General features: G+C 39.4%; 1 protein-coding gene across 1 annotated transcript in view; it reads left to right on the forward strand.

Annotated features, from left to right (window-relative positions):
• Nucleotides 1-20,168, forward strand: part of ZNF236 (zinc finger protein 236) — a 172,958-nt gene extending 152,790 nt beyond the window's left edge. The window contains exons 31-33 of the mRNA XM_074944735.1: nucleotides 1,964-2,093; nucleotides 17,652-17,828; nucleotides 18,136-20,168. Of these exons, the coding sequence (XP_074800836.1) occupies nucleotides 1,964-2,093; nucleotides 17,652-17,828; nucleotides 18,136-18,257 (429 nt within the window). The 3' untranslated portion in view covers nucleotides 18,258-20,168. The remainder of the gene's footprint in view (nucleotides 1-1,963; nucleotides 2,094-17,651; nucleotides 17,829-18,135) is intronic.
• The last annotated feature ends 425 nt before the right edge of the window (nucleotides 20,169-20,593 follow it).

The raw sequence follows: 20,593 nt of genomic DNA on the forward strand, positions 1-20,593 counted from the left end.
CTGTTAAGTAAATATCAGCATCTTAAGTGTAGAAATCCCCTGCTACACCTGAAGAGAGGTGAAACTGCTACCTGACCATCTCTATAGATATAAAGATGGCACATAGCGTCTAAATGCCTGTTTTTGTCAGGGAGGCTAACCCATTATGATAAACTACCTGAGATTATATCTTTAGTAGTCATTCTTATTGCTCACTACTCAGAAGTCATGGGACTAATTAAGATGCGATGGGCTGGAAATTAAAATGTTTTGTGTAATTTTTTTCTGCTAAACAGCATCTTCACTAGTCCATCCTCCCCAGTTGGCTTAGGTTTAGTCCAGTTATATAGCTGTTTAAATGTTTCAAGCAGTGTTAATTAAGGGTTGTTAATTTCATAGATTTGTAGATTCCAAGGCCAAAAAATACCATTGTGATCATCTAATCTGACCTGCTCCATAACATAGGCCCAAACTGCCTCCAAATAATCTCCAGAGCATATATTTTAGAAAAACATCCAATCTTGATTTTAAAAGTGTTAGTGATAGAGAATCCATCATGACCCTTGGTAAATTGCTCCAATGGTTACTCTCACTGTTAAAAATGTATGCTTTATTTATTTGTCTAGCTTCAACTTCCAGCCATTGGATCGGGTTATACTTTTATCTGCCAGACTGTGAAGATACCATTATTAAATATTTTTTCTCCATTTAGGTACATATAGACTGTAATCAAGTCACTCCTTAATCTTCTCTTTGATTGAGCTCCTTAAGTGTGTCACTATAAGGCATGTTTTCTAAACATCTAATCATTCTTGTGGCTCTTCTCTGAACCTCTCCAATTTGTCAACATCCTTCTTCCTATTTTATGAATCAAGTTTATTGTTTTGGAAGCATTCGTCTAGTGCCCTGAGTGGAATAGGCATGGCAAAGTAGATGTTGTTGTTAAGCAACAAATTTCAGCTGTCTCCAAATTCTGCAGAAGACCGGACTATTCTCCAGATTGTGTAGAAGTCCTGAAGATGCTATCTAACAGAGACAAAATTATCAAATATGATTTTTTCTATTCTTTATAGCAGGTGCTTAAGCATTGTATGGCCAGAGTTAGTTGTCATCATATTTAGTGGATTATGTAATTTGAGGAACCAGAGCTTCCAGGTGTGCAAAATGATTAATCATCTCTGATGTTATTTAATGTGCCTGCATGGCCATGCATATACAGCATCAGGGAAGAATTAAAAGGATGAGTCATGTGGGATCAAATAGCACTATGTGAAAAATGAATCCTTGAAAATGATTGTGTTCTACAAAGTTTTGTTTGCTTGTATCTGAGGACAGAATTTGACATTATATCGAACACTACAAGAATCCCAGAAGCTGAATCTGTTAGAAACTCTTTTTGTGGTCTCTAGATGTAAATAGTGAGGAAGAAAGGGATTTGGTTAAAGAAAACATAGAAACAATTTCAAGGAACAGTGTCACACAAATAGATGGCTTTATTTTGCTTTAGATGTCTAATATGTACAAGATTACCCCATATGTTCAGTGTTCAGTTAACACGCAAAGCAATGAAAAATTCCACCATTGGCAGTGTATTTCAGAGGCACCTATTAGAAACACCATTAATAACTACAGTGAACCAAATATTGAAGCCTAAAATCTCATTTGCTTGAAAACATGCCTTCTGGGTGTGAGAAAAAGACTTCTCAAATGCCAGATGAATGCTTAGCCTGTTAACTGTAATAACAAAAGTATATAAACTACATGGAATGACAAAGAAAATCTTACATCATTCAACCATTACTCAGATTTCATTTAGAAAATTACCTCCACCATTTTTAAAGAACAGAATATCAGCTTCCGTCTTCCTCACTCTGTTGTTTCTATTGATGACTAAAGTCCTCTGCTATTGGCCCAAAAATGTAAATAAACATGTTTTTTAAAAAATGAATTTATAAAGCCATTTCCTCTTCCATATTTTGATTAGGAGCACATGCAAACCCATCAGGCTGGACCTTCACTAAGTTCCCAGAAGCCACGAGTGTTTAAATGTGATACTTGTGAAAAGGCTTTTGCTAAGCCAAGTCAGCTGGAGAGGCATAGCCGCATCCACACAGGTAATAACTACATTGTGCCTGCTCTTGCGATTTTACTGTGGATCTTGTGATATTTTGTTTTCCTTAAAGCTGCTCCTGGATTCATGTGGATATATAAGAATATCAGCTTTCATAAATAATAATAAAAAAGCTTCTAGGTCTCAGGATTGTGGGGAAAAAGCCAGAACCCTTAAAATCTGAAAACAGCAAAAAGCAAAGAAAAAGAACCCAGTACTTACTATTTTAAAGTTCTCATGAGTTTTTCCCTTTTATATAAATGGTATTTTGTCAGTTGCTGGTACATGCTAATAGAGACATATCAGTAAAGCATTACTTAAATATAAGGGTTTTAAAAAATTGGACTTGATTTTTCTAAGGCATGTAGGTGAACATTTACATGCATGCAGTTGTCTGTTGTCTTTGCATGGCTGCCAGTGGTGGAGCACACACAAAGTAGGCACTGTCTGCCTATAGGAATTCAGTCCTATGAATCATACTGCATTGTCATTCAAAGATTACTTGTTTTCTCAAACTTAATACTAGTGTCTTACTCTGTGATGGATTGTTTTCCAAGACCATAGTGGCAGTAAGTACATGATTTCTATTATATAGCTTGTACTATATTTTCCAAGAAAATACTTACACTAATTATTTTAATTTAGTATGTGCAACCTGTGACTCAGGTTCCTGCTACAAGAGGCAGCTTGGAGGAACCACACTTACAGCTGCCTCACACTGCCTGCTCTACATCTTAGAGATTGTCTTCACTATTGCACTAAATTGGCACCACCTCAATGACAGGCAGAAGCTATGTTGATGGAAGAGCATCTCCCACAGACATAGTGCGGTGTAGACACCGTGTTAAGTAGATGTAAGTTATGTCGCTCAGTAGGGTGTTTTGGTTTTTTTACGTAGAATTAAGAGGTAGTGTAGACAAGGCCTTACAGTCAGCTCTGGCAGGAGCTCTGAGAAGCTGCTGTCTTTTCTCCACTACCCATTGCTCAGTAGCAGTCCAGCTGGCTGTTGGATTGCAGAAACAGGAAAGTAAGTTACTAACTGGCTACTCAGTGTCCTGCTTCCCTGTTGGGCTGTGGGAGGCCCAAGGATGTCAGGGCAGAAGCTTGATTTGCTGTGTCCAAGCAGAGGGGAGCTCCTAGCAAAGGATAGCTCCTTTCCTCTACACAGCTAGATACCCAGGGTAGCCAAGGACAGAGGAAAAAGGAGGAGAAGCTGAGAAACAACCTCTAGTTATAGCTCCCCAATTCGCTGTCTCTAATTTGCATTAGGTGATCAGGTGACAACAGTTCCCTAGAGATGATGGCACTACCTGAGGGACAGCCAGAGTGCAGGCTTCAGTCACACTCTCCTTGCTCTCAGCAGGCTCCTCTGCACCAGAGACTGCAGGGAGGGAGGTATAGGAAATGGCTCTGTGCTTTCTTGGGACTTTCTCATAGTGGAAGGATCCCAACATGGGGTTTTTTAATTGTTTTTTTCCCCCTTTGGTGATGCCTCAGTATTGGTAAGGGAGCGGAACAATTCTCTGGCCCTCAGTAGTTTGTGTCTCTCAACGTTTTTAAAATAATGTTTGACCATCAAGCTGAAAAGGTTGGGCACTGCTATCTTTAATAAATTTTGTGTAAAATGGTCTAATTTACATAGAATCATAGAACTGGAAGGGACCTCGAGAGGTCATCTAGTCCAGTCCCCTGCACTCATGGCAGGACTGAGTATTATTTAGACTATCCCTGACAGGTGTTCATCTAACCTGCTCTTAAAAATCTCCAATGATGGAGATTCCACAACCTCCCTAGGCAACTTATTCCAGTACTTAACCACTCTGACAATTAGGAAGTTGTTCCTAATGTCCAAACTAAATCTCTCTTCCTGCAACTTAAGCTCATTACTTCTGCTACATGGTGTATCTAAAACTGCATCTTGAAAGTAGGATCCTGAAATGGCCTGGGTGGAAGCTAGTCTTCAACAGCTGCTAGGTTTTGTAAATAGGAAGACAGGGAAAAAGGTCTGAGTGAAAGGATGTACAGGCAGTGTGCGCCCAACACAGAACTAGCAAGTAATAGAGGAGGAGAGATTGTATTGATAAGAGGAAATATAGTCATTAGGGCTGTCAATTAACTGCTGTTAACGCATGCAGCACAATTAATGCATTAATTTTTTTAACACATGTTAATCACAGACCCTCTGGGCGGGAGGGCAGCATGAGCTGCTCTGGAGACCCTGTCAATCAGGTGCAGTAACGCAAGCTGCCACCAGGGGGCTGGAAGAGAAGAGGCTAGAGAAAGAAGTGGTTCTCTTTCCCGCTCCAGCGGAGAAGTAGAGATGTTGATACACACACCCACGCCCCCAGGTGACCATATTTTTTAAAGTAAAAACAGGATGGCCAGGGGCTCGCTGGAGCTCCCCCTTCCCTTTGCAGGGCTTGCCCGAGCTGCCCTCCCCATTCCTCCCGGGCCTGGGGCTGACCCCCGCTCCCATCCCCGTGCCACCTGCAGCTGGGGCTGACTGCCCCCCTCCTGAGCCCCATGCCACCTGGGGTTGAGGCTGACCAACCCCCCGCCCCCCTCCCTCCCCCCCCCCGAGCCTGTGCCACTTGCAGCTGGGGCTGACACCCTCTCCCCCCCCACAAAGCTCCACGCCTCCCCCGGCTGAGGCTTATCTCTCCGCTCCCCGAGCTCTGAGTCTTCCATGTCTGAGGCTGATCTCTCTTTCTCCCCACCCCACAACCCTCAAGCTCTGCACCGCCCAGGGGTCAGCTCTGAAGCTAGCACTCCCCACCAGCAGCAGATTTCTCCACTTTCCTGCTGGCGAGCAGTGCTGCCTTTAGCTGATCACCAGGCAGCAGCCGCCACTCTCTGTTCTGCCTTGTATTCGGGACAAATACCCAATTTTGATGAAAAAGTAGCGATGGCTGGGACAGAGCTGAAAAAGGGGACTGTCCTGGCCAAAACGGGACGTATTGTTCCTGGCCAGCCCCTCACTCGCGGGATCAACCCCCTTGCGTCGTGCCCCATTGCCTTTAGCCGGCCCTTCGCTCCGGGGATAACCCATAGAGAACATGGGCCTGGCCAGCTCAGCCTCCCTGCACCAGACTCTCCTCCCGTGCAGTATGATAAGTCCCTGAGGTAAAATCCAGCCTCCCTTGCAAACAAAGGCTCACTCAGATGAAGGGAGCCCACCTAGCTCAGTAAAATGAGTCAAGCCTGGTGAGCCCAGTACCAGAAACCACCCTTCCAGAAGCAGCAGAAAGACACCTTCCTCACCCTCCTGCACAAATTATTGCTTACTCCTCCCCATTGTCACCCCCTGTCTTCCCAGGCTTTCCTCCTGCACAAGTCATTGCTTCCTTCTTTCCTCCCCTCTCCTCCCCCAACACTGAATGCTTGTTTGTCTGAGTGATTGGCTGAACAAGATGTAGGACTGAGTGGACTTGTAGGCTCTAAAGTTTGACATTGTTTTATTGTTAAGTGCAGTTATTTTTTTTTACATAATTTTACATTTGTAAGTTCAACTTTCATGATAGAGATTGCACTACAGTACTTCAATGAGGTGAACTGAAGTTTTTTTACAGAGCAAATGTTTGTAATAAAAAATAAATATAAAGTGAGCACTGTACACTTGGTAGAAAACATCCAAAAATATTTAAATAAATGGTATTCTATTATTGTTTAACAGCGCGATTAATTGAAATTAATTTTTTTAATCGCGATTAATCATGATTATTTTTTTAATCACTTGACAGCCCTAATAGTCATACATTAATTTTTGAAATAATAAAGGAAATACAGAAAATAAGTGACCAACTACATTTATTTTGTATAAATGTTCTCTTAAATTTTCTTTACCAATTCAGATGCTTAGATTATAATTCCAAGCTCCGGAAACAGAGATATGCTTCTGTGACATCAGACTTTCGGTTTTCAGTGAACCCATGTTTTTGAGGTTATATGGGTATATTCATGAACACAATGGCCATACTGGGTCAGACCATGGTTAGTGCCAGATGCTTCAGAGAGAATGGACATAATCCCTTCAGAGAGAAGGGAAATTATAGAGTTATCAGTCCCCTGTTGTCTGTTCCCAGCTTCTGGCAGTCAGAGGTTTAGGGACAGCTGGAGCATGGGTTATGTCCCTAACCATCTTGGCTAATAGCTGTAGTTGGCCATATCCTCCATGAATTTATCTAATGCCTTTTTGAACTCAGTTATACTTTTGGCCTTCACAACATCCCCTGGCAATGAGTTCCGCAGGCTGGCTATGCATTGTGTGAAGAAGTACTACTTTATGTGTATTCCCCATTGGTTCTTGTGTTATGTAAAGGGGTAAATAACATTTCCCTATTCACTTTCTCCACACATTCATTATTTAAAGATCTCTATCGTATCCCCCCTTAGTCAGTTCTCTCCTGAGCCAAACAGTCTTAGTCTTTTTCATCTCTCCTCATATGGAAGCTGTTCCATACCCCTAAACATTTTTGTTGCCCTTCGGTATAACTTTTCCGGTTCTAATGTATTGTTTTTGAGAAGGGGTGACAAGAACTGCACATAGTCTTCAAGATGAAGGCATACCATGGATTTATATAGTGGCATAATCTTTTCTATCATATTATGTATCCCTTTCCCTAACGGTTCCTGATATTTTATTCGCTTCTTTTGTCTGCCGCTGCTCATAGAGCAGATGTTCTCAGAGAACTAGCTATGATGACTGCAAGGTGTTTTTCTTGAGTGATAACAGCTAATTTAGACCCCATCATTTTGTATGTATATTTGGGATTATTTCAGTGTGCATTATTTTGCATTTGTCAAAATTGAATTTCATCTGATGTTTTGTTGCCTAGTCATCCAGTTTTGTGAGATCTCTTTGTAACTCTTCACAGTCAGCTTTGGACTTAACTGCCTTGAGTAATTTTGTATCATCAGCAAACATAGCCACTTCACTTTTTACCTCCTTTTCCAGATCATTTATGAATATGTTGAACCCCACAAGTCCCAGTACAGATCCTTGGGGGACCCTGCCATTTACTTCTTTCCATTGTGGAAACTGACCCTTTATTCCTACTCTTTGCTTTCTGTCTTTCAACCAGTTACTGATCCTTGAAAGGACCTTCCCTCTTATCCCATGACTGCTTACTTTGCTTAAGAGCCTTTGGAGAGGGACCTTGGTAAAGGCTTTCCAAAAATCAAGATACACTATACCAACTGGATCACCCTTGTCCACCTGCTTGTTGACACCCTCAAAGAATTCTAATAGATAGGTGAGACATGATTTCCCTTTACAAAAGCCATGTTGACTCATCCCCAATATATTGTGTTCATCTATGTGTCTGATAATTCTATTCTTTACGATAGTTTCAGCCAGTTTGTCTGGTACTGAAGTTAGGCTTACCAGCCTTTATTTTCTAGAATTGTCTCTGGAGCCTTTTTTCTTTTAAATCGGCATTATGTGAGCAATCCTCCAGTCATTCGGTACAGAGGCTGATTTAATCAATAGGTTATGTTCCACAGTGAGTTCTTCAGTATCTTATCTGAGTTCCTTCAAAAGTCTTGGGGGGATACCATCTGGTCCTAGTGACTTATTACTGTTTAATTTATCAATTTGTTCCAAAATATACTCTACTGACACCTCAGTGTGCGACAGTTCCTCAGATTTGTCATCTAAAAAGAATGGCTCAGGTTTGGGAATCTCCCTCCCATTCTCTGCAATGAAGACTGAAGGAAAGAATTCATTTAGCTTCTCCACAATGGCCTCGTTTTTCTTGAGTGCTCCTTTAATACCATGATTGTCCAGTGGCCCCTCTCATTGTTGGCAGGCTTCCTGCATCTGATGTACTTTAAAAAAAATTGCTGTTAATTTTTGTGTGTTTTGCTATTTGTTCTTCAAATTATTTTTTGATCTGCCTAATTATGCTTTTACACTTGACCTTCTGGACTTTATGCTCCTTTCTGTTTTCCTCTGTAGGATTTGACTTTCATTTTTTAAAGGATGCCTTTTTGCTCTAGCTGCCTCTTTTACTCTGCTGTTTAGCCATGGTGATATTATTTTGGTCCTCTTACTGTTTTTGTTTTTTATTTGGGGTATACATTTAGTTTACCCTGTATTAATGGTGTATTTTTCCATGCAGCTTGCAGGCATTTAACTCTTCTGACTGTTCCTTTTAATTTCCATTTAACTGTCTCCCTCATTTTTTGTATAGTTCCCCCTTTTTGAAGTTAAATTCTACTATGGTGGGGTTTTTTGCTATTCTTCCCCGCTTCCACCCTCAGAATGTTAAATTAAATTACATTGTGGTCGCTATCACCATGTGGTTCAGCTATATTAACCTTTTGGACCAGATCCTATGCTCCATTTAGGACTAAATCAAAAATTGCCTCTCCTCTTGTGGTTTCCAGGACTAGCTGCTTCAAGAAGCAGTCATTAATGGTGTCTAGAAATTTTATCTCTGCATCCTGCCTTGTGGTGAGACATACCAGTAAGCATGGGGATAGTTGAAATCCCCCTTATTATGGGGTTTTCTGTTTTTGTAGTCTCTCTAATCTCCTTGAGCATTTCACAGTCATTCACCATCCTGGTCAAGTGGTCGGTAGTATATTTCTACTGCCATACTCCTTATTAATTGATTCTCAAGTTACAGTTTTAGTTACAATACCTAAATTAGACCATTTTACACAAAACCCATTAATAAGAACCTTGAATCATGCTTTGTGGACTTATTCCCTCCTTCATTCCCCTCTGAGTACGTTTCATCCTTCTTTTGAGTGACATGGACTGGAATTGTCTCAGATAAGTGAATTTTGGAAATTAGTAAAATTATTTTATTCAGTTTCACTCCATACTACACTACCTCCTTCTCCCCCATCCTTTTCCATGAACCTCTCTCATGAGTGAGTACTAGGTGACCGTGTCCATTCATGCTTCAGTTGGGACCAATAGAAAAAGTCCCTTCGTGTTATCAGGCAAAAAGTTTTTACTTCTGATATTCCTTGATGTCCCAAAATAAAAGGGAACTTTGGGCTTCTTGTTCCATTTTAGCTTGTTGGCCTTTTTTCTAGTCTCAGTAGCTAGATTTCTAAATGGTTTCTAGCTACAATTTCACTTGCAGTTCATGAAGAAATAAAATTAAAGTAGTCTGAAATGTGGTTGGTTCACCAAGTAGAAACCCATGAATACTTGGAATAGAGACATCCAGGGATTCCAAAGATGTTTATAGATGAATTAGGTAATATAATTTTGAGAAAATTGCTTTCTTCTAATTAAGAGTGTTCCGCAATACCGCCAAAAAGAAAAAAATACAATGTAACTGTTTATAGGAACAGACTTCTTGATGAAGTGCTGGGAGTCTATCAGGTGTCATTCAGATGAAATTTTAAAATGTAGAATTTGCATGAGAATAGCTCTCAGGGCTTTAATTTCTATATTTAAATAGAAAAAAATGGTCTCAAGTGTTGTAAGTGGTGTAAAATAATTTTATTATAAGATGTACTTTATATTTCTGATGTACATCGTTTCTCATCATCATCACTAATGGGTTAATACCCCTCACTTGTACAATTCAGAGGTGGTGCATTGTGTTGCAGGAGGCTCCAGGACTAAGCCCTGGCTCTGAGCTCAAGCCACCAGATTTTCTGCCTCTGGTGGCTCAGTTTCTCCTGACAGTTTTGTTTTATAACTTCAATTTGTATTCATTTTCATGCAATAGTGACTTATCTCCAAGCAGGTATTTGGCAGCATGGTGGTTTCAATCTGCTGCAGCACCTTGTCTCCAGGATTGCAGTGTCTTCAAACACCAGGCTATGTAAACAGTGCTCCCTGTTTACAGGTTCTGCATTTACAGGTTCTGCAAAGGGCAAATCTTGCACTGCATATTCACAGCAAGCTGACCCCAGGGTACAGGCCTCAGATTTCAATCCGCAAGTCAAGTCCCCTCTTGCTTCCAGGAACCATGACTCAAATGCAGAAAAGCCCAGGCAGGAGCTTCTGAGCACTTCAGATAGAGAGAGGGAGAGAATTTAAAGATGAAGAGAACATTGTCTAGCCAGCTCAGGGAGTGGGGTGGGGTGATGTGGCTACCACAGATGTGGGCTACAAGGAAAAATCCATGAGGAGGAGCCAAAATTCTCTACTCTGCCCACAAGATACTGAAGTGGTCCTCAGCTCCCTATTGAAAGAAGCAGGGCTCCTACACAACTCCATTTCCTCCCCTTATGACTTAGGGGATTTTCATGTTATTCAGAGGTAAGTCTTGCAAACCCCAGAGACACAGGTCCCAAAAAGGCAAAAGCAAGCATCACTTTTGCAAAGCAGCAATTAATATTGTTAATAACAAGTGGAGTGCAATTGCAACCCCAGGATTGAATCCCTTCTCCCACTGCGGGAGTGTTTGCTGAGATTTTTCTCCTACATCGAGGCGCTCTCGGTGCTCTGTATCAAACTCACTATACCCTCCCCACCAGCATGTGTGTGGACATGTAGAAAAGCCGGTCACTCCTGTGAAGCCTTGCCTCAGGATGTGGTGCAGTGGGAATTGTCTGTCTGGCTTTCAGCCTAAGGGCCCCCTCTCTGTTAGGGAAAGTGACTCATTTCAATTGTGGGAATTGTGCCTTATGATCATCAGCCATAAACCCTGTCTTTGCCAGAGAAAGGGGCTCATAGTCTGAAAGGTGGGAAAGGATCTCTTTTTCTCTGCCCCTTTTCCCTGCCCCTTCCCCACTGCACAAGCTGGCTCTATATTAAAGTGTAAAGGAACACTTGAGGCAGCCTCTGAGCAGATTAGAGGCATCATAGGACTGGAAGGGACCTTGAGAGGTGATCTAGTCCAGTCCCCTGCACTCATGGCAGGACTAAGAGCTTGTCTACACCTACTGGGGTATCAACACGCAGCAATCGATGCATCAGCGGTTGATCTAGTGGTCTAGTGAAGACCCCACTAAATCGATCGCAGACCACTCTCCTGTCGACTTTTGTGCTTCACCAGATCGAGAAGAGTAAGGGGAGTCGACGGGAGAGCATCTCCCGTCGACATTGCGTAGTGTGGACCCTGTGGTAAGTAGATCTAAGCTACGTCGACTTGAGTTACACTATTCACGTAACTCAAATTGCATAGCTTAGATTGACTTTTCCCTGTAGTGTAGACAAGGCCTAAGTATTATCTAGACCGTTTCTGACAGGTATTTGTGTAATCTGCTCTTAAAAATCTCCAGTGATGGAGATTCCACAACCTCCCTAGGCAATTTATTTCAGTGCTTAACCACCCTGACAGTTAGGAAGCCTAAACCTCCCTTGCTGCAATCTAAGCCCATTGCTTCTTGTCCTATCCTCAGAGGTTAAGAAAAACAATTTTTCTCCTTCCTCTTTGTAACAACCTTTTATGTACTTGAAAACTGTTATCATGTCCCCCCTCAGTCTTCTCTTTTCCAGACTAAACAAACCCAATTTTTTAAGTCTTCCCTCATGGGTCATGTTTTCTAGACCTTTAATCATTTTTGTTGCTCTTCTCTGGACACTCTCCAATTTTTCCACATCCTTCCTGAAATGTGGTCCACAGAACTGGACACAATACTCCAGTTGAGGCCTAATCAGTGCAGAAGTAGAGCGGAAGAATTACTTCTCATGTCTTGCTTACAACACTCCTGCTAATACATCCCAGAATGATGTTCGCTTTTTTTGCAACAGCCTTACGCTGTTGACTCTTCTTTAGCTTGTGATCCACTGTGACCCCCAGATCCCTTTCTGCAATACTCCTTCCTAGGCAGTCATTTCCCATTTTGTATGTGTGCAGCTCATTGTTCCTTACTAAATGGAGTACTTTGCATTTGTCCTTATTGAATTTCATCCTGTTTACTTCAGACCATTTCTCTAGTTTGTCCAGATCATTTTGAATTTTAATCCTATTCTCCAAAGCACTTGTGTCAGGGTTCCTTCCCCACTCTGAATTCTGGGGTACAGATGTGGGGACCCGCATGAAAGATCCCCTAAGCTTATTCTTACCAGCTTAGGTTAAAACTTCCCCAAGGCACAGATTTCTTTCTTGCCTTGGGATTGCTGCCACACCAAGTGATTTAACAAACAATCAGGGAAGGGACCACTTGGAGTCCTAGTCCCCAAAAATATTTCCCCAAGCCTACACCCCCTTTCCTGAGGAAGGCTTGAGCATATATCCTAACCAATTGGTTACAAAATGATCAAAAACCCAAACCACGCGGTCTTGGAACAATGGAAAAAATCAGTCAGGTTCTTAAAAGAAGGATTTTATTTAAAGAAAAAGTAAAAGAATCACCTCTGTAAAATCAAGATGGTAAATACTTTACAGGGTAATCAGATTCAAAACACAGAGGATTCCCCTCTAGGCAAAACTTGAAAGTTACAAAAAAACCAGGATAAACTTCCCGCTAGCAAAGGGAAAATTCACAAATTGAGAAAACAAAGATAAACTAATATGCCTTGCCTGGCTGTACTTAAAATTTCTGTAATATGAGAGACTGGTTCAGAATGGTTTGGAGAACATGGATTGATGTCTGGTCCCTCTTAGTCCCAAGAGCAAACGAACACAGAAACAAAGAACCCAAAACAAAGCCTCTCCCCTCACCCAGATTTGAAAGTATCTTTTGTCCCCATTGGTTCCTTTGGTCAGGTGCCAACCAGGTTATTTGAGCTGCTTAACCCCTTACAGGTAAGGAGGAATTTTAGGCTACCCTTATGGTTATGACAACTTGCAACCCCTCCCAGCTTGGTATCTTCCACAGACTTTTTATAAGTGTACTCTCTATGCCATTATTCTAAATCATTGATGAAGATATTGAACAGAACCAGACCCAGAACTGATCCCTGTGGGACGCCACTTTCCTTCCAGCATGACTGTGAACCACTGATAACTACTCTGGGAACAGTTTTCCAACGAGTTTTGCACCCACCTTATAGTAGCTCCGTCTAGGTTGCATTTCCTTAGTTTGTTTATGAGAAGGTCATGCGAGACAGTATCAAAAGCTTTACTAAAGTCAAGAAATACCACGTTTGCCGCCTCCTCCCTATCCACAATGCTTGTTACCCTGTCAAAGAAAGTTATTGGGTTGGTTTGACACAATTTTTTCTTGACAAATCCATGCTGACTGTGAGATGTGACATTCCACTCCCCACAAAGCTGCACCATCATGGGATTACAGTGGTTAAGTGAGAACTCCCTTTCTGTGTTCAAAATTATCCTGATTTACTGAATAAAGACCTGAGAGGAGCTAGGTTGCTCCTATAATACTTGGATGCTAGCTATCCTGGGGAAGCAGGCAGGCAACCTTTCATGTTCCTGGGGACATCTAGCAAGCTGCTTCTACAATTGAGTTGAGGTATTTGTATCAGTATCCCTCCTCAGCTGAGTAGTCCTCCAAGTCAGGATCAGTAGCATGCTATCTCCCCCATGTAAACAGCCTGGGGAAGTACCACATGCACCACCACGTGCAAGACTGGACAAGAGGATAGTGGCTTGCAACAAAGTATCTTCTCTTTCAAACGTTATTAAATAGAAGTTTTTCCTTAGCCACCTCCTTTGAGATCATCTTGGGATCCAAATGAAGATGTCTGATCAAAACTAAATTTTAAACTAAATGTTATATAACAAAAACATGTAATATGTTTTGGAAACCTAAGGCTGGTGCAGCAATAGCTTCTCCAGTGAAAGACAGGCACTGCTTCAGAAGGGAGCTTTTTTCCAAAGGACCATAAGAGAGAGGACATACAGTGCTGCAATTTCAAAGCCTCACCTATAGCCATTCAGACCAGAGGTTTTTCATATACTTAGTAAGGAAAACCTAGTTGATGGTAAGCAGGTGGTTCATTTAGGAGTATAATCCTTGCCTGGAGTTGAACATCTCATGTGCTGACCTTGTCAGACCTTTGATGTGATCTGTGATGAGCAATGGCTTCTGACTCGGCAGCTACAAAGGTAATATTATACCCATGAATAGCAATCAGTCATCTTTAAACAAATATCTTGTGCATCCAGATTTAGAGGTGAGTTGCTTCTCTGAGAACATTAGAGAAAATTAGCAGCTGAAATAGCAGGGTGGCCTCCATAGTTTAAGTACAAATAACATGCAGAAAGTCAACCTAATGTTCATTCTGGACCATTGCATATTCACTGTGTGAGAAAGTTTTGTACGGTGGGGAGCATATCTAGAAGGCAAGTTTCCAAAATCTCAGAGTACACGTCCTTTTAGTTAACTTCAGCAGCTCTTTCAGTGGTGTCTCTGAACAACCTCCCCTTTCTCCCCCCCCAAAAAAACAAACAAACAAACAAACCCGCAAACCTCACTCCCACAGACATGGCCATATGGGATCAGACCAGTGGTCCATTGAGTCCAATATCCTGACAGTAGCATTAGCCAGTATCAGCTGTTCCAGAAGAATGTGAAAGAAACTACATAGCAGGGAATTATAATAATAATCACAAAGTTCTAGTGATCTCTGCCACCTTATTGTTTCTCCAGAATGGTCGATAGGAGCCCTACAACCAAGCACAATAGAAATGGGGGTACCAGCTCTAGTGGTATCCTGTATGTAGCACATCAGACTCTCCCTTTGAGTATCAGATGCCAAGATTAATCAGTGAGAGCCTCTGACCTGCTCTCATTATCTCTAATAGGTAGTTTTTGGAATTGGTTCCTGTCTCTACAAGAACCACACTGTGGTTGTCAAAAGTATAAAATTACTCTTGTAGCTTCAGAAAATTTTCTATTCAAGTAGGTTCCTTTTTCCACTATTCCTGGAAAATAGTTCTTCCATCATTTTGTTCTAACCGTTAGTACTCCTTTGGAAGAGTATGACATAAATGGGCTTTCATGGAACTTAAAAGATATATTTCAAACATATTGAGTTCACATGCCAGGTGTCTCTTTCAGTCCAAAATGCTAAGGCCTTAGGGCCTCAGAATTGCTGCAGGCAAGTGGTTAAAATCATGCACCAGCTAGTATGCTAAGCAACCGGCAGAACTTATTCACAGGTCATGAGCCTAGTCTGAGGATGATTTTACAAGTAAGTGTTTCCATTCCTTTGCTTCCTTTGGTAGGAAGGTACTGCTGAGTTGTTTCCCACATACTGCCTTGTCATTCCTGCCTGTTGTTCTACTATATCAATTAAAACACTGCTTGTTCTGCCCCACACTTCTGTGATTCACTGCTCGCTACTTCTGTTAGTGATGAATGAGGAGAGAAGTTGAGCAACAGAATATGTAATTTACCTGATAATTGTCTTTCTGTTGCGTAGCTTTTCTCCTCATTCAGTCCACTTGGATAGTCTAGTAAATGACCAGACTAAAAATGGAAATCTTTGTCTAAAGGAAAATGTAGACATATTCTCTTAAGGTTAATTAATGCATTATATCAGGTTGTCTTGATGCTAATAATTGGTTGCTACAGTGTTTCTTCAGCTTTGGAAGAATTTTTCTGGTGGCCTAAGATGAAGGGCAGGGCGTAGTCCTTGAGCCTCCAGCAAAAACACTGGACTGCCTCTTAATTTCTATAGCTGGAGGTCAGGGTGGATTGATTTAAATAATTTAAATCAGCAAGCAGGAGATCTTGATTTAAATAATTCATTTTTGTTTTGCTTTGTATTTTTTAGTAATTTTCCTAAAGAGAGGTTCATTCCCATTGATTGAGAACCATTAAAACATGTTGATTTGCAATTTAATATAGCCTTTTCAACAAATTTGGTACTTCTTTTTGCTAACCAGGAGGATACTCTGCCTAAATATATTTATTTAAGCAGTTATATAACTTAACGTATATTTATTCAGATTCTTTATTTCTATGTTTTGTATTACGTTGGAAAACAGTGAATGATGCATTTCCTATTTACTGCATAATAATTAATTTGTATTTGTGATTTGTATCAACCTCTGTTTGGATGGAAATTAAAATTCAATTGAAAATTAACAAAACCAGAATTTTAAAATGGTATTTTATTAATTACATACAACTACCTTAAATATGAAGAATACATAAAAAACAAAGTTTATCAAAACATGTTTTGCAGTTGAAGAAATTGATGTGTTAAACAAAGGAGGTATAATCTATAGTTAGTGAATTGAACTGATTGTTTCTCGTTACCATGTCCTTCAAGGTTTAAGTAGTAGTAGATCTCATCCTCTCACCTAGTTTTTATTCATAGGTTGAAAGAGGAAGACGAGTTTTGCTGCTTTTCAATTCCCAATCAATTTCTCAACTTGGAATGAACTAGTTATTGAAATAAACTTGTTGAATCAATCAAAATGAAGAAAATACTTCTGCAACTGCAGAAGAGGCTACTGCTGGCAAACTCTGGTTCCAGGTGCTTAGCCAGTGATTTAGACTTGACTTACTTTCTTTAAAACTTCAGCAGCAAATATTTACTGCTTAAATTTTTTTTTAAATTTAATGGTTTTACTAGTTTATAGTAAGTTTGGGCTTTAATATATGTTGTAATTTTGAATAGGTTTATTTTTTAAAAGAAAAATGGATTTAATTTGATAAGCTATTACCAGCAGGAGAGTGGGGTGGGAGGAGGTATTGTTTCATGGTCTCTGTGTATATAATGTCTTCTGCAGTTTCCACAGTATGCATCCGATGAAGTGATCTGTAGCTCACGAAAGCTCATGCTCAAATAAATTGGTTAGTCTCTAAGGTGCCACAAGTACTCCTTTTCTTTTTGTGAATACAGACTAACACGGCTGTTACTCTGAAACCTTAATTTAAACAAAAATCCAATTAAAAAAACGGATTTAACTTTAAAAAATCATTTTTTAAAATAAAAAATTTTATCCACCCTGGTTGGGGTAGCATTTACCCATTAGTGATTAATGAAGAGGGAAGCTGCTAACATAAGATTACCAATAAGAAATTTCTGATTTTTCTTTTATTGCACTTTTCAATAAGAAAAATACTTTACATTTGTATATTTAAACAGTGCTTCATAAACTGTTAAAGAAAACAGACTATTTGATATACACACACACACACACACACACACACTGACTATAGCAGAGCTATAGCACTGTGCTATAATTTATGTATAACATAAAAAAATAAAATGTGTGTAGACCTACCATCTGAGTAATGGTCTGTTTTGGGTAAATAAGTTTGTTTAGAAATGAATAAGTTCTAATTGAAATTGTGTTTATCCTTGTAAATAAACAAGTCTAGCAAATTAGGGAAAAGTTTATTTGCTTTTATATTACTTGTATGGAGATCATTCACCTCTTGGCACAGAGGACAGGGGTCACATTTGGTATTTTATTGCAAATCTAGCAGAAATGATTTTTTAATGGCACACCTTTCAAGTCTGAGAGTAGTTCAGTTTTGTAGAAATTAATAAAATGGCCTAATTTATATTACCTTTCTGAGGTAGGGCAAAAAGTATCAAACTTGTAAGCTTCTTTATAACTTGGTATTCTAAAACACAAATCTGTCAAACTTAACAAAATCATGAATATAATATGAATATAAAGTAGAAATGTTAATGCTTTCTTCAAGGATTATAAGTGTATTCTGTCCCATGTAGTTCTGTTACCTGAAAAGTTACCATGTAAATTTTTCTGTTGTGCAGGGGAACGTCCATTTCAGTGTACGCTGTGTGATAAAGCTTTTAACCAGAAGAGTGCCCTTCAGGTGCACATGAAAAAGCACACAGGAGAGAGGCCTTACAAATGTGATTACTGTGCAATGGGCTTTACACAGAAAAGCAATATGAAACTCCATATGAAACGAGCTCATGGTTATGCTGGTAGGTAACGTGATATGTAGTAATGTTAAGCACACATTTTTTGAAGCAGAGATCAGTGAGTGGCTTCAGTATCCCCTTTGCTCTGTAGTGTAGGTGGGGACGATCTAAAACATAGAATGTAGATGATACACAGTTCTAGTGAAATGCTCCATTCCCTTTGATTTTTTTTTCCATTTCAAGGGGATGTTCTGATTTATGAACCAAAATAATTTGTGCATATTCCTCATTCCTTGTTTTTGTTGTATTTGCAATAGTCTTATGTTATCTGTATTGGTCATTCCTTTCTTTCTCTATTGTATTACAATAGGTACTATACAAGAATCTGCCTGTCAACAAGAAGGGGAAGATATTAATCGGGCTTTGAATTTAGAAGAAGTTGTTCAAGAATCTTCAAATGAATGGCAGAGTATAAGCAATGTTTTTCGATGACACCTTAGTTGAAAGCTTTGCTTTCAGGACTTGAATTTCTCAACATATGTTTTGAAAAAAGTAAAGCATATGGATTTTACAGTTGATGCTTCAAGCATTGAAAATATTAACAATAGAATAATATATTATAGTTTTTTTAATTATTTACAAAAAGTACTTAAAGAATCATTGTTTTTGTAAGCTTGTGGGAAAATATTGAAAAAACATCAATTAATCTGTGTTAAGATGTCTACAAATCAGTGAACTCAGGTAATACTACGTGCGGTTTCATCTTCTAATCCACAGCCAGTATATCTAGTTGAACAATTAACTGGAGCTTCATATCAGGAAAGAGTGATTCCCTTGCATTAGTAAAGAAGATGAAAAGTAACTTCATGGGAAAACCATGAAAATTGTCATTTACCTTTTTATTTTATTTTTTTAATGTATAGCAAAAACATTTGAGGTTAGAAAGAAAAGTGTTACAATAGAGATGCATGCAGTACAGAATTGATTTTTACAATGCAAAGTAAAATGTTAAATGTCTGTTCTTAGTTTCTTTTGGTGCATTTGAGGAATTTTGGAAAGTGAATTGCCCTTGCATTAAATGGTATTTATGTAGCTAATCTCTTGAGAAGTGACCAGGCTATTTCCATTCCAGTTGTAGAGACAGTTATTAGGTTTTTTTCCATCAAAATGTCTGAGGCTTCAAACTCAGCAATAAATATTCAAAGAAAATCCAAACTAAAAGAGATTAAACTGGTTGAACACCCCTGTTTTTAGGTTAGCCATAAGGATCAGCAGGCAGATACTTGAGTATTTGTGGAAAGCACAAGCCATATACTAAAGTTGGGAGGTTACCTAAAATTGTACATTTTAATAGTAGACTGGAAGTAAGCTGCAGTACAGGTCACCTCAGTTAACGTAAAAGTAATCTGTACTGTAGACATTTATAGTTCCAAATCTGTAAAAGCATCATTATTTTCTTTTGCATCAACTCTGAAAGCATTTTACTGTGGTGTTTTTTTGTTTGTTTTTTAATTATTTTTTCAGTAAAACTACCTAGTTAACTTAAGGTACATCTACAGCTACGGCAGTGTGTAGAGTACAGGGGTATAAATAGCAGTGAGGATGGTGAGGCAGTGCTTAGGTGGGTAGAGTAGAGTGCCTACATATCTCAGCCCTCAGGGTATATATCCAACACACCTCTCTGCATTTCCAAGCAGGGCCTCCCATGTCTATGCTGCTAATTTCTGCAGTGTAATGTCCCACTGCCTCTCTACTGCCAGAGCCTTTTCGTTACTGCCTGCACACAGCAGTATGTAGCTACTCACTTTAGTGACATGGCATGCCACCTGCCTTTTGCCATGGCATGTAGCTACAGGTGTAGTGCCTTTACTCTACTTGCCGCTGTAAGTGTAGACATAGCCTTAGTACTGCTCTAAAAGGTGCCACTTTTAAGTGTATTCATAACAAAGAAACACTGGAGTAAAACTTAAGTCATGTTTTAGACATTCCAAAGACAGAAAGCTCTTCGCTTACTTTTACTTTTTGTTCCTTTGAATTTATTTATATGTTATATATATGTGTGTGTGTGTGTATATATATATATACAAATATATGGGCCTCTGTGTGGCTGATCAGTATATTTTGTAAATAGTAATCCCAATTGCAGGAAGATTTCATCAAGTTTTCGAGTTCATATGAGTACTTCTAGATCAGTATTGGATTCATTGTAATGTAAAATAGAGTTGGGTTTTATTTTACCATTTGAAAAATAATCGCCTTTTATTTACTCTAGGATACAAAAAACACTTTTTTCCCCTTTTGGTAAATATTATCTATACTTTGTCTGCTATAAGTCATTTTAGATTCCTGAAGAAAGAAATCACTGTTTTTTTGATAGGGAATCTCTTGTTTCTTTAACTCTTTGCATATGTATATAAGTAATATAGCTGGTGACATAAAAATAACATTTTTGTTATGTGGAAATATTTAAGTCAGAAATGTTAATAATATTAATTTTTTCCAACTTTCCTTTGTGTATGTTATTTTTAAAAGACAATTTTAAATGGGTATTCTTAGTTATTTCAAGGAAACTGTGGATGACTAAAATTATGCAGCTCAATATTGAACATAAAGGACTGACGTTCTCCTTTCATTTCAGCAGTGTATCTCATTCCAGACAAGTTGTTTGGCCGTGCAAACCTGCCTTACACTTATTGGTAATTTCTGGAGAATGACAGCCTTTTGCTGGGAACCAAGAGGTTGCTAATAAGCAGAATTCACTGTACACGGAAAGCAGATCTTTTCAGTAAGGAGGTGCCATTTGAAATACATAGTCATTTTTCCAAGAG

Source organism: Natator depressus, chromosome 2 (assembly GCF_965152275.1).
Source record: "Natator depressus isolate rNatDep1 chromosome 2, rNatDep2.hap1, whole genome shotgun sequence".
NCBI lineage: Eukaryota > Metazoa > Chordata > Testudines > Cheloniidae > Natator > Natator depressus.